This window comes from Hyperolius riggenbachi, chromosome 4, assembly GCF_040937935.1.
Source record: "Hyperolius riggenbachi isolate aHypRig1 chromosome 4, aHypRig1.pri, whole genome shotgun sequence".
Lineage (NCBI taxonomy): Eukaryota > Metazoa > Chordata > Amphibia > Anura > Hyperoliidae > Hyperolius > Hyperolius riggenbachi.
Window position 1 is genome coordinate 380,497,568 of NC_090649.1, and position 12,693 is coordinate 380,510,260.

The 12,693-nt window shown below is 46.9% G+C and overlaps 1 protein-coding gene across 6 annotated transcripts in view; it reads left to right on the forward strand.

The window, feature by feature from the left end:
- Positions 1 to 12,693, forward strand: part of BIRC6 (baculoviral IAP repeat containing 6) — a 342,965-nt gene that overhangs the window by 54,914 nt on the left and 275,358 nt on the right. For all 6 annotated transcript variants that reach the window (XM_068232104.1, XM_068232106.1, XM_068232109.1 and 3 more), the window contains exons 4-8: positions 6,325 to 6,518; positions 7,727 to 7,838; positions 7,939 to 8,021; positions 11,324 to 11,546; positions 11,630 to 11,787. In XM_068232104.1, coding sequence (XP_068088205.1) covers positions 6,325 to 6,518; positions 7,727 to 7,838; positions 7,939 to 8,021; positions 11,324 to 11,546; positions 11,630 to 11,787 — 770 coding nt within the window. The remainder of the gene's footprint in view (positions 1 to 6,324; positions 6,519 to 7,726; positions 7,839 to 7,938; positions 8,022 to 11,323; positions 11,547 to 11,629; positions 11,788 to 12,693) is intronic.

The window sequence follows — 12,693 nt, forward strand, 5'->3', positions numbered from 1 at the left end:
AAATATTACAAATAATCTATGGGTATCTCCTGTGTACCTCATGGAGCCATGATCTGGACTGCATTTTTTTTTTTTTTTTTTATGGCTAGCTATGAGATCCTGAAATCTATACCTGATAGTTATTCTGTCCATTTGCTCTAGTGATAGGGAGGTAGTGTTTGAAAATTCTTTGTACTTTGCAAAACGAGCAAATGGCTGCAGCCTGACTGCATATTTGGCTTTTTTTGCACTTTCAACAGTATGTTGCGATGTGATTATTCATCAAGTCTCATCACACAATAGGTGCGCTGAGACCTCAAAGTGAGGTATTTTGTGCCATGAAAGTATGCCTCACTGCCTTTGTCAAGGCAAACGTTGCCCTGTAAATGCAAGGGCTTCGACTGCGATATCCCGACGGAACCTGATGCACTACAGACAGTGTGATAGGACCAGGGGCGTCGCTAGCCCTATTTTGGGGGGTCACGTGCCCCCAATCTGTCCTGGGGGGCCACGGATCTCCGCCCGGCCCCCTCTTGCAGCGGCTCCCTCCAGCCGCCGCGTCACTCAGACCTCAGGATCAGGCGGCAAGCTGGCGACCAATCGTGCGGGGCGCTAGGACCCAGCGCCCACACTGATATGCGGAAGTGACATCACTTCAGCATATCGAGCGGGTGCGTCCGGCGCCCGCTCTTACTGGTCGGGTCGCCGCTGATCCTGAGGTCTGCTACGAGGTAAGGGGGGTGGGGGAGCGGCGGCGGCTGGAGGGGGCCTGTCACTCACTCCCTAAAGGGGCTCCCTGGCACTCACTCACTCCCTAAAGGGGCTCCCTGGCACTCACTCACTCCCTAAAGGGCCTTCCTGTCACTCACTCCCTAAAGGGGCTCCCTGGCACTCACTCACTCACTCCCTAAAGGGGCTCCCTGGCACTCACTCCCTAAAGGGGCTCCCTGGCACTCACTCACTCCCTAAAGGGGCTCCCTAGCACTCACTCCCTAAAGGGGCTCCCTAGCACTCACTCCCTAAAGGGGCTCCCTGGCACTCACTCACTCCCTAAAGGGCTCCCTGGCACTCACTCACTCCCTAAAGGGGCTCCCTGGCACTCACTCACTCCCTAAAGCAGCTCCCTGGCACTCACTCACTCCCTAAAGGGGCTCCCTGGCACTCACTCACTCCCTAAAGGGGCTCCCTGGCACTCACTCACTCCCTAAAGGGGCTCCCTGGCACTCACTCACTCCCTAAAGGGGCTCCCTAGCACTCACTCCCTAAAGGGGCTCCCTGGCACTCACTCACTCCCTAAAGGGGCTCCCTGTCACTCACTCACTCCCTAAAGGGGCTCCCTGTCACTCACTCACTCCCTAAAGGGGCTCCCTGGCACTCCCTAAAGGGGCTCCCTGGCACTCACTCACTCCCTAAAGGGGCTCCCTGGCACTCACTCACTCCCTAAAGGGGCTCCCTGGCACTCACTCACTCCCTAAAGGGCCTCCCTGGCACTCACTCACTCCCTAAAGGGCCTCCCTGGCACTCACTCACTCCCTAAAGGGCCTCCCTGGCACTCACTCACTCCTAAAGGGCCTCCCCTGGCACTCACTCACTCCCTAAAGGGCCTCCCTGGCACTCACTCACTCCCTAAAGGGCCTCCCTGGCACTCACTCACTCCCTAAAGGGCCTCCCTGGCACTCACTCACTCCCTAAAGGGCCTCCCTGGCACTCACTCACTCCCTAAAGGGCCTCCCTGGCACTCACTCACTCCCTAAAGGGCCTCCCTGGCACTCACTCACTCCCTAAAGGGCCTCCCTGGCACTCACTCACTCCCTAAAGGGCCTCCCTGGCACTCACTCACTCCCTAAAGGGCCTCCCTGGCACTCACTCACTCCCTAAAGGGCCTCCCTGGCACTCACTCCCTAAAGGGGCTCCCTGGCACTCACTCACTCCCTAAAGGGGCTCCCTGTCACTCACTCACTCCCTAAAGGGGCTCCCTGTCACTCCCTAAAGGGGCTCCCTGGCACTCACTCACTCCCTAAAGGGCCTCCCTGGCACTCACTCACTCCCTAAAGGGCCTCCCTGGCACTCACTCACTCCCTAAAGGGCCTCCCTGGCACTCACTCACTCCCTAAAGGGCCTCCCTGGCACTCACTCACTCCCTAAAGGGCCTCCCTGGCACTCACTCACTCCCTAAAGGGCCTCCCTGGCACTCACTCACTCCCTAAAGGGCCTCCCTGGCACTCACTCACTCCCTAAAGGGCCTCCCTGGCACTCACTCACTCCCTAAAGGGCCTCCCTGGCACTCACTCACTCCCTAAAGGGCCTCCCTGGCACTCACTCACTCCCTAAAGGGCCTCCCTGGCACTCACTCACTCCCTAAAGGGCCTCCCTGGCACTCACTCACTCCCTAAAGGGCCTCCCTGGCACTCACTCACTCCCTAAAGGGCCTCCCTGGCACTCACTCACTCCCTAAAGGGCCTCCCTGGCACTCACTCACTCCCTAAAGGGCCTCCCTGGCACTCACTCACTCCCTAAAGGGCCTCCTGGCACTCACTCACTCCCTAAAGGGCCTCCCTGGCACTCACTCACTCCCTAAAGGGCCTCCCTGGCACTCACTCACTCCCTAAAGGGCCTCCCTGGCACTCACTCACTCCCTAAAGGGCCTCCCTGGCACTCACTCACTCCCTAAAGGGCCTCCCTGGCACTCACTCACTCCCTAAAGGGCCTCCCTGGCACTCACTCACTCCCTAAAAGGGCCTCCCTGGCACTCACTCACTCCCTAAAGGGCCTCCCTGGCACTCACTCACTCCCTAAAGGGCCTCCCTGGCACTCACTCACTCCCTAAAGGGCCTCCCTGGCACTCACTCACTCCCTAAAGGGCCTCCCTGGCACTCACTCACTCCCTAAAGGGCCTCCCTGGCACTCACTCACTCCCTAAAGGGCCTCCCTGGCACTCACTCACTCCCTAAAGGGCCTCCCTGGCACTCACTCACTCCCTAAAGGGCCTCCCTGGCACTCACTCACTCCCTAAAGGGCCTCCCTGGCACTCACTCACTCCCTAAAGGGCCTCCCTGGCACTCACTCACTCCCTAAAGGGCCTCCCTGGCACTCACTCACTCCCTAAAGGGCCTCCCTGGCACTCACTCACTCCCTAAAGGGCCTCCCTGGCACTCACTCACTCCCTAAAGGGCCTCCCTGGCACTCACTCACTCCCTAAAGGGCCTCCCTGGCACTCACTCACTCCCTAAAGGGCCTCCCTGGCACTCACTCACTCCCTAAAGGGCCTCCCTGGCACTCACTCACTCCCTAAAGGGCCTCCCTGGCACTCACTCACTCCCTAAAGGGCCTCCCTGGCACTCACTCACTCCCTAAAGGGCCTCCCTGGCACTCCCTCCCTCCCTAAAGGGCCTCCCTGGCACTCCCTCCCTCCCTCCCTAAAGGGCCTCCCTGGCACTCCCTCCCTCCCTCCCTAAAGGGCCTCCCTGGCACTCCCTCCCTCCCTCCCTAAAGGGCCTCCCTGGCCCTCCCTCCCTCCCTCCCTAAAGGGCCTCCCTGGCCCTCCCTCCCTAAAGGGCCTCCCTGGCCCTCCCTCCCTAAAGGGCCTCCCTGGCACTCCCTCCCTAAAGGGCCTCCCTGGCACCCTCCCTAAAGGGCCTCCCTGGCACTCCCTCCCTCCCTCCCTAAAGGGCCTCCCTGGCACTCCCTCCCTCCCTCCCTAAAGGGCCTCCCTGGCACTCCCTCCCTCCCTCCCTAAAGGGCCTCCCTGGCACTCACTCCCTCCCTCCCTAAAGGGCCTCCCTGGCACTCACTCCCTCCCTCCCTAAAGGGCCTCCCTGGCACTCACTCCCTCCCTCCCTAAAGGGCCTCCCTGGCACTCACTCACTACCTAACCTGGGGTCCCTATCACTCACTACCTAACTTGGGGGGCTACCATATTAAGGGGGCATTCTGCCTATTTATGTGAAATGCTGTCTATTTATTTATGTGCCTCATGACTGCTGAATTTGTCTTGTTGGGAGCCTTATGATTTGTTGGGGGCCTCAAGATTGCTGAATTTGTCTTGTTGGGGGCCTCATGATTTGTTGGGGGCCTCATGATTGCTGAATTTGTCTTGTTGGGGGTCACATGATTGCTAACTGCGAGACTATGGGAAAAGCTGAATCCTTATCATATGAGACAGTAGCATTAAACCTACTTTTTTAGCTTTTTAAAACAGAAAATAAAACTGGGAGGTTCTAAAAATTGAATACATGTTTCAGGAGTAGGATGGATGAAATTGTTTATCTTCACAGTTTATTTTCAACTTGGATTTTCCATAATATTCATGTATGAGTTAAACGTTTGTACAGTATTTAGTTTAAATTGCGGTTGCCACTTTGCGATAGATAAGTGACTTTTGGGTTGCAGTTTGGGCACTCTGCCTCCAAAAGGTTCGCCACCACTGTCATAATCTAATGTCCCACCATTGCTAGGTTCATGTAAATTTGTCTCCACCCGGCCGTTACCACACCTATATTCTGGTCCATGGCCCACCCATTTTTCGGTGCGGCACGATAAGCACGCCGCACAACGTGATCCTCATATTTTTGACACGCTAGCTGCAGTGTGCTGAATTCTGCTGCCTACAGTATGTACAGTATACGCTGTTCTCTAGTGCCTGCACTGTGCCGATTTACCTACAGTGTGTACAGTGTAAGGTGTTACTCTGTGCCTTTACTGATTGTAAACCAGCTATATTGTATGCTGATCCCTGCTACTTTCAGTATGTACAGTATTAGCTGTAAAGCCTGGTACACACATACAATTTTGATTAGCCAATTTTAGCTCTGTTCATAAAATTCATTGTCTGTTGGCCCACTTACTGCACGGGGTTGGTAAAATTGGGGGTCAGTGATTGACCAATCAAAATTGTATGTGCGTATACATCTTTGATCTATGCCTATACTGATTGTAAATTATCCAAATAAAGGACAGGGGGCTCCATCCAATATTTGGATGGGCAGGCCCGTTATCTGTAGCTTACACCGCTGCTAAGTTCATGTACATTTGGCCTCACCCATGGCCACGCCCACTCACCGCATGGCCACGCCCATTTTTGCCGCGTCGCATATACCTCCCCGCCTGGTGCCCACAGGTGCCCCCGATCTCCAAGGACCCTAGAAACGCCCCTGGAAAGGACTATCATAGCATTTGCGTCACAGTGTAATGCTTTTTGTCTGATGCAATGGAGAAAGTGTGCAAGTTAGCATGCGGCCATCTGCTTCCCCTACCCACTTGCACAGAAATTTGTCCAGTCTCTTTTAATGGATAAGTTACCCAAAGTGGATTGGGAGTGAATAGATCAGATGTGTTGGGGGCATTACTTAAAAACCAGGGCTATGAAGTCGATACAAAAATCTTCCTACTCCTCAGTTTATGAAACCTCTGACTCCGACTCCAGGTACCCAAAATGGCTACAACTCCTCGACTCCGACTCCTTAGTCTAATACTTGCCAGGGCTGTGGATTTTATACAGAAATCATCCGACTTCGACTCCTTAGTTTGTAACCACCGACTCAAACTCTGGCTACCCAAAATTGCTTTGACTCCAACTTAGGCCCCGTTCACATTACAAACACGGACGGCCATGCGTGCAGAACACAACGCATGCGAACGCACGCCATCCGCGTTTGTACACGTTGCGTGGCTGATCCCATCACTGAAAAGTGAATGGGACAGCCGCACCTTTTAGCAAAAAATGCGTGCAGCATGCATTCCCGAACCGCACAGGTCCGGAACGCATGCAGTGTGAACATCAGACAGTGCACTCTATGCACTGTCTGATGTCGTGCGTGTCGGCCTCCCGCACGCGTTTCCAAAACGCGGCTCGAAACGCGTGCAGTGTGAACGGGGCCTAAGACTCCACAGCCCTGTTAAAAACACACATGAACTGGGGCAAAATGGATTAATTTTACTTACCTGGTTCGTTTTTTAGCCTTCCGGTAGTCTGAGGCCCCACAGTGTCTTTGTGGTCCTCTCTGTTGTGCAGAAGACCCCCTAAGAAAAATCTGACTTGGTCGCTGAGTGCGCAAATTCCCATCTGTGTGCCTCCTCGTCCATGCTTCTGTTTGCATGAACATCTGTTTGACTGAACCAGTCACAACCATGATCAATGTGATTGGACTACCATTGTATTTGTGTCACAATGTAACAATTTTGTCTGTTGCAACGCAATGAAGAAAGTGGGAAGGGACCGTCAGTTATTTGTGAAGTTTGCAAACACGCTTTCAGTATTTTTCATATTTCTTAAAAAAAAGTTTGTAACTTCCTGTAATGTAAATCATTTTTTGTTGTTGTAAATATAATTTGTTGTTTTTCTTGCAGTGGGCCACTGTCACATTTCATCTCCCTCATCACGTGTTGAAGTCTGTGACTGGTGCCATTGTGAATGAGCTGAAGAAAATCAATCAGAATGTTTCTGCGCTACCGGTAGCCTCTTCTATAATGGACAGACTGTCTTACCTGCTGCCTAGTGCAAGGCCAGAACTTGGTGTGGGACCCGGTCGTTCTGTAGATCGGTATGCCATTTATATTTGAAATTGCTTTATATTTCATCAACCATAGTGATCTCTTTTGTTACAGGAAAAAGTAACAACCTCAGACTAATGAGCATAGCCAACTGGTTTAACAAATCTGCAGTTATCAAATGTATACTTGCAGATTGTAAAGTTTATTTAAAAACATTGCTTTTTAAAGCAATGAAAAAGTTAATTCAGGATATATACTTTCATAATCTGTGCAGATGTGTTGAGGGCATTAATTAGAGCACACCTGAACTGGGACAAAATAGATACATTTTATTTAAAGCACAGCTAAAGCGAAGGAGATATTGAGGCTGCCATATTTATTTCCTTTTAAACAATACTAGTTGCCTGGCAGCCCTGCTGATCCTCTGCCTCGAATACTTTTAGCCATAGACCCTGAACAAGCACGCAGCAGATCAGGTGTTTCTGACGTTATTGTCAGATCTGACAGGATTAGCTGCATGCTCGTCTCTGCAGCCAAATAGATCAGCAGGGCTGCCAGGCAACTGGTATTGCTTTAAGAGGATGTAGATATGGCTGCCTCCATATCCCTCTCACTACAGTTGTCCTTTAACTGGGTCTTTTTCCAGCCTCCCGCGCCCAACTCCCCCCCCCCCCCCCCCCCCGTAGTCCTTGAGGTCCCCTTTGTTGTGCCAATGTCCCCCTCAGAAAGATCTCTAACCTCGCTTGGTCGTGGGCTACTTGCACATGTGTGGTTCTTTCAGTGCACGCACATTTGCACAGAACATTCCGTGACAGCACAGTAGCCTGTGGCCAGGGCAAAGATGTCTCCAAGGAGGACAGTGTCACAATGAAGGGGACCCAGAAGACTCTCTTGTGCCTTGAAGACTATGGGGTGCTGGAGGAGTCCCCAGGTTTTTTTTTGGGGGGGGGGGAGAAAGGGGGGGAGAGGGTTGTGCAGATATGATCAGTGATCTAAATGGCCAGGAAAGTCAGCAATGCATGTCCAGCTTATTTAGTCTTGTCAGTTTCACAACAAACAGAAAGTAAAAAGCTTGTGCTGAGGGTTATCTGCAGGGCTGTTAGGTGTATGCACAAAGCAGTTTTCATGGTCCTTTGAAGAAGGTGCAAAACTGGAAGGGTGTATTTTTACTGCCTTATTTAAAATTTGTTTATAGATGTATTTTTTTTCTTTTGCTAAATGCATGCAGATGACCAGTGTTTATAATGTCCCCTGCCAGGTCCTTAATGTACAGTGAAGCCAACAGACGGGAAACATTCACATCATGGCCGCATGGTGGCTACAGGTGGGCTCAGCCAGATCCCATGGCTCAAGCTGGTTTTTATCACCAGGTGAATATTTCAGCTATACCAGCTATATTTCAGCTCTTTTGTTTGCTATACATAATTTTTTGCATTATTATAAATATATTTTTACTTTTTATTTCAACAGCCGGCATCCTCAGGAGATGATCGGGCAATGTGTTTTACTTGTAGTGTATGTTTAGTGTGTTGGGAGCCTACGGATGAGCCGTGGTAAGTTAAACTTCTTTGTGTTATTATCGTAAGTCTGATTTTTATTTGTTTTTTTACTCTGACGTGAGATGTTGACCCCCCCCCCCCCCCCCCCCCCCCATGCTGCCATCAGGATTGATAATCTGATTTAATTTACAGTACAGACCAAAAGTTTGGACACACCTTCTCATTCAAAGAGTTTTCTTTATTTTCATGACTATGAACATTGTAGATTCACACTGAAGGCATCCAAACTATGAATTAACACATGTGGAAGTATAGTACATAACCAAAAATTGTGAAACAACTGAAAATATGTCATATTCTAGGTTCTTCAAAGTAGCTACCTTTTGCTTTGGTTACTGCTTTGCACACTCTTGGCATTCTGGCATTCTGTACTGTATATTTTTTTTAATCTAGCTTTGTAGATGTTAGTTTATTGATGCATTTTACCCTATCACTTAAAGCGGACCCAAACCAAACATTTAGTTGCACCACTCTGCCACATAAAAAGATAAATAAACACTCCTACAAGCCTATGAGCATTTCAGTGCATGCTTTTCACCCTTCTCCTTTTAGAACTAGGGTTATACAGGTGGCAGCCATTAGCAATTCCTCCTTTGCTGGACACCATCTACTCCACCAGTTTGCCGGACAAATCCTGGCAATTTGAAAGGAAGGGAAGGGTTTCTCCAATAAATGTAAAATATTTTATATTTGTCATCATGCAGCTTCAAAAAAAGGCTGCTATTTATTATTATAATTTAGAAAATGGATTTCATTTCTGAAATCTTGTATTTTTAATTTGGGTCCACTTTAAGGTTGGTTGTAGCAGTTGCTGTAAGTGCTGCGACATTGATGAGGACCATACAGTATACAACAATAGTAATACACTAGTATTGCAATTAACTTTTTCTCCTGAGTTTTCTCCTTGGTGATAATTTCCAACCTTGCCAATAAAATGCCTTTTAAAACACCAGCCAGCAAGAAACTAATCATAATTTTGATAGTACCCTTTCACCTACTTTTTTCTACTTATTTAATCGTGGGTGCTGAAAAGTTATTTTAAAGGGAGGATGAAAAATGGTCTCCTAGGAGAAAAGTGAATTGCATATGGGCCTTGGTGGAAGATCACATTTTGAAAACAAAACAAAAAAAGATCAGTGTTTGATCAGTTTATCAATCAAACAATTGTTGTGAAAAAACATTCTTCTAATTGAGCAGGCATAAGCATGGTGAGGGGAAGCGAGTGACCTGATCGACTGTTGCTTTAGTGTTGCAAATCTTCCTTCTGTTTGTAGTTTTAGTGATCCAGTATATCACTAACAACATCTGAGATATTAAGGTGCACCAGTACACAAACTAAATGTCCAAACTATATTTCCACCAATGATCTGGCCAACAAAAATCTTATGTATATATGTACTTTAACTCCCTTAGTACCAGCTTGCACAGCCCTTATAATGATCAGAGCACTTTTCATTATTCTGACCCTGCGATCACTATGATTGGCTTGCAGGGTCAGAGGTAGCCAACAAAACTGGCTTCTGATCAATACATATAACCAGCTGTCTAATACCAACTGAGTTGGTGGTAGTGCATGATCAGGGGGATAGAGGGAAATCCTGGTGTAATTGAATTTACGCTGTATCAGGATTAAGAATTGATGGTGTAGATGTATGTATGAAACGATGAAGCACTGGATCGTGAAGTACATTAAAAAAATGTTTTTATTCACACGCACTCCATATTGCACTTACTAGACATAAGGTTAAAGAGACACTGAAGCGAAAAAAAATTATGATATTATGATTTGTATGTGTAGTACAGCTAAGAAATAAAACATTAAGAGCAGATACATCAGTCAAATTGTTTCCAGTACAGGAAGAGTTAAGAAACTCCAGTTGTTATCTATATGCAAAAAAGCAATTAAGCTCTACGACTTTCAAAGTGGTGGAGAGGGCTGTTATCTGACTTTTATTATCTCAAGTGTTATTGAACTAATTACTTTTCTTCTGCCAGATGAGAGGTCATTAGTTCACAGACTGCTCTGAAAGAATCATTTTGAATGCTGAGTGTTGTGTAATCTGCACATGTTATAGAATTGTTCAATGTTAGAATAAACACTATATACCTGAAAATAAAAATATGAGAATATTTTCTTTGCTGCTAAACTTCTAGTAATCATTCATAGTACACAACCAATTCATTATATCATATATTTTTTTCGCTTCAGTGTCTCTTTAAGCACGCTTCTCAAGGGTAACACCCTTTTCCAAACACAAGGTGAATCCTGTCCCTGTCACTATGGCCAGTAGTGGTTGGTCCCAGTTGGAAAAGGGAATGTAGGTGAACACCCTGGAAAATGTCTTCCAGTGACCTCGCAACGCATTTTGGCTTTCTAAGCCTTCCTCAGGTGAGACTCACCTGCATTCCCTTTTCCAACTGGTACTGACCACTACTGGCTATAGTGGCGGGGAAAGAATTCACCTTGTGTTTGGATAAGGGTGTTACCCTTGAGAAGCGTGCTTAACTTTGTCAGTAAGTGCAATATTGAGTGCATGTGAATAAAACGTCTTTTTTAACCTACTTCATGATTCAGCGCTTTTTCTTCCAGTGGTTTTGTTTTAAGCTGCCTAACAGCCGGCTTTCTAAAGCTGCAGATGATCGTGTGAAGTACTTTGTGTCTGACCAGCTGCACCTGTAATAAGCGCAAGATTGCACATCGTAGATTTATGTATGAACAGTGCCTAAGAGGTTAAGGCTCACCACAAAGCCTAGCTTGCATAGTGTATTAGCATACCTTCTCCTAGTGATACATTTTTAAGCCAAATTTTAGTTTTGCTTGTTCTGTGGCTTTGTGCTTCTAAATTGTCGAAAAGGATGTTGACTACTGGGCCAGCATTAATAAAGGAAGTTCATACAGTGCAAAAGGTCTTGCTTGGCGGTACGTAAGTTTACTTTATTCAGTATAATAAAATAGCAGCTTCTACAGAATCAGACTTTGTCAAGCAAAAGAGTTCTTATGCACAGCTATTGCTTTCTGCTTTATGCCATATTGCTAATTAACAAAGCCATTATTATGACTAAGTACTTTCCAGTGCCGATTAGAACCATGAAAATGGCACACTTCTTCCTATCACACAAGTTCAGGCTCAGGTTCTGAAATCATGCAAGCTCATAATATTTCAGCCAGCCTGTATATGTAAGAACCGTAAAAAAATGTTTTTCTTTTTGTCATTGATGGGCCAGCATTACTTATTCATGTTCATAACCTGCTTTTAGGTCTTCAGTTTTCAAATAACTGTCCTTTATTCCCATAGGTCTGAACACGAGAGACATTCCCCAAACTGTCCATTTGTGAAAGGAGAACACACCCAGAATGTACCCCTCTCAGTCACCCTTGCCACATGTCCTGCCCAGTTCCCCTGTACAGATGGTACAGATAGAATAACTTGCTTTGGGGTGGGCAATTGCCCCTACTTTCTAGCTGCTGCAACAAAAAGAGGCAAAGTTTGCGTTTGGGATGTCTCTAAGCTCATGAAGGTATCATTTAATTTATTACTGTAAGTTTTTGTGAAGTACAAGTATGACCTTTTTGCATATTAAATTCTACAAATTACTTGCAGGTGCACTTAAAATTTGAGGTAAACCCATATGACCCTGTGATAGTTCAGCTTTTGGTTCTCTCTGGGGATTCCAATACCACCGTAGAAGCGAGGCCATCACTGGCATGGTTAGAGGGTTCATCCAGCTGTTCTGATATCCCGAAACTAGAAGGTGACAGGTAAGACTGTACCCAATAGCCTTAAGGTTGTATCTGCATGAATAAGGGTTTGCTTCTGACCAGTGAGGGTTATCTTTGCATTTGTACTCTGTAAAAGTAATGAAATAATGTGATGCCGCTTTAAGCAGAAACGTGTATGTGTATATTTAGAGATGGTCAGTTAGATGCTGATAATTTTGAGCTGATGCAAATTTTATGTTAACATGCAGCTTGAAATTGTTACTCTTTCAACCTCACCAGCCTCTAGAGCTCCAGGATCACGGTCATGTGACTGCAGTGAGCCCAGAGCTCTTTCAATCAACAAAAATGTTTATTGAACAAGAAGTTAGATATACAAATCTATACAGCTGAATTTCGTTATGGTTAGCGCTAATAAAGTAAACCTCTGGATATAGTAAACTCGGTCCTCAGGTCCCAGCAAATGCGTCAGTATAAATATGCATTGTATGAACAATTTTGATGTAGTAAACTTCTGATATAGTGAACTACTCCTCCCTGTTCCTTGGAGTTTATTATATTCTAGAGTCTACTGTATTCAGAAGATTAAAATACAAATAGCAATATAATAGATAATAGTAAATGAGTTGTAACTATACAAATCGTGAATTACAAATATATTAATCAGAAGATGGGAGATGCAAGTATAATTCAAAAATAGAGAGGTGTCATAAAGTCTCCAATGCAGCTATAGTTGCCAGTTCAGATGCTGCTGAAGAGGTGAGAGGATGCAAGTTGGAGTGTGGACAGGTAGCTATGCTGTACTTGACTAACTCCCAATGCCAGGTCTGCATAAGGATCCCTTACCCACAGTATATCACCCATGGATAAAACGCACACGTTTAAATAATTTGTTCGGCCTCCAAAAGTCGGCTAATCCGCGGCAATAGTTGTTTGTTCTGAGAAATT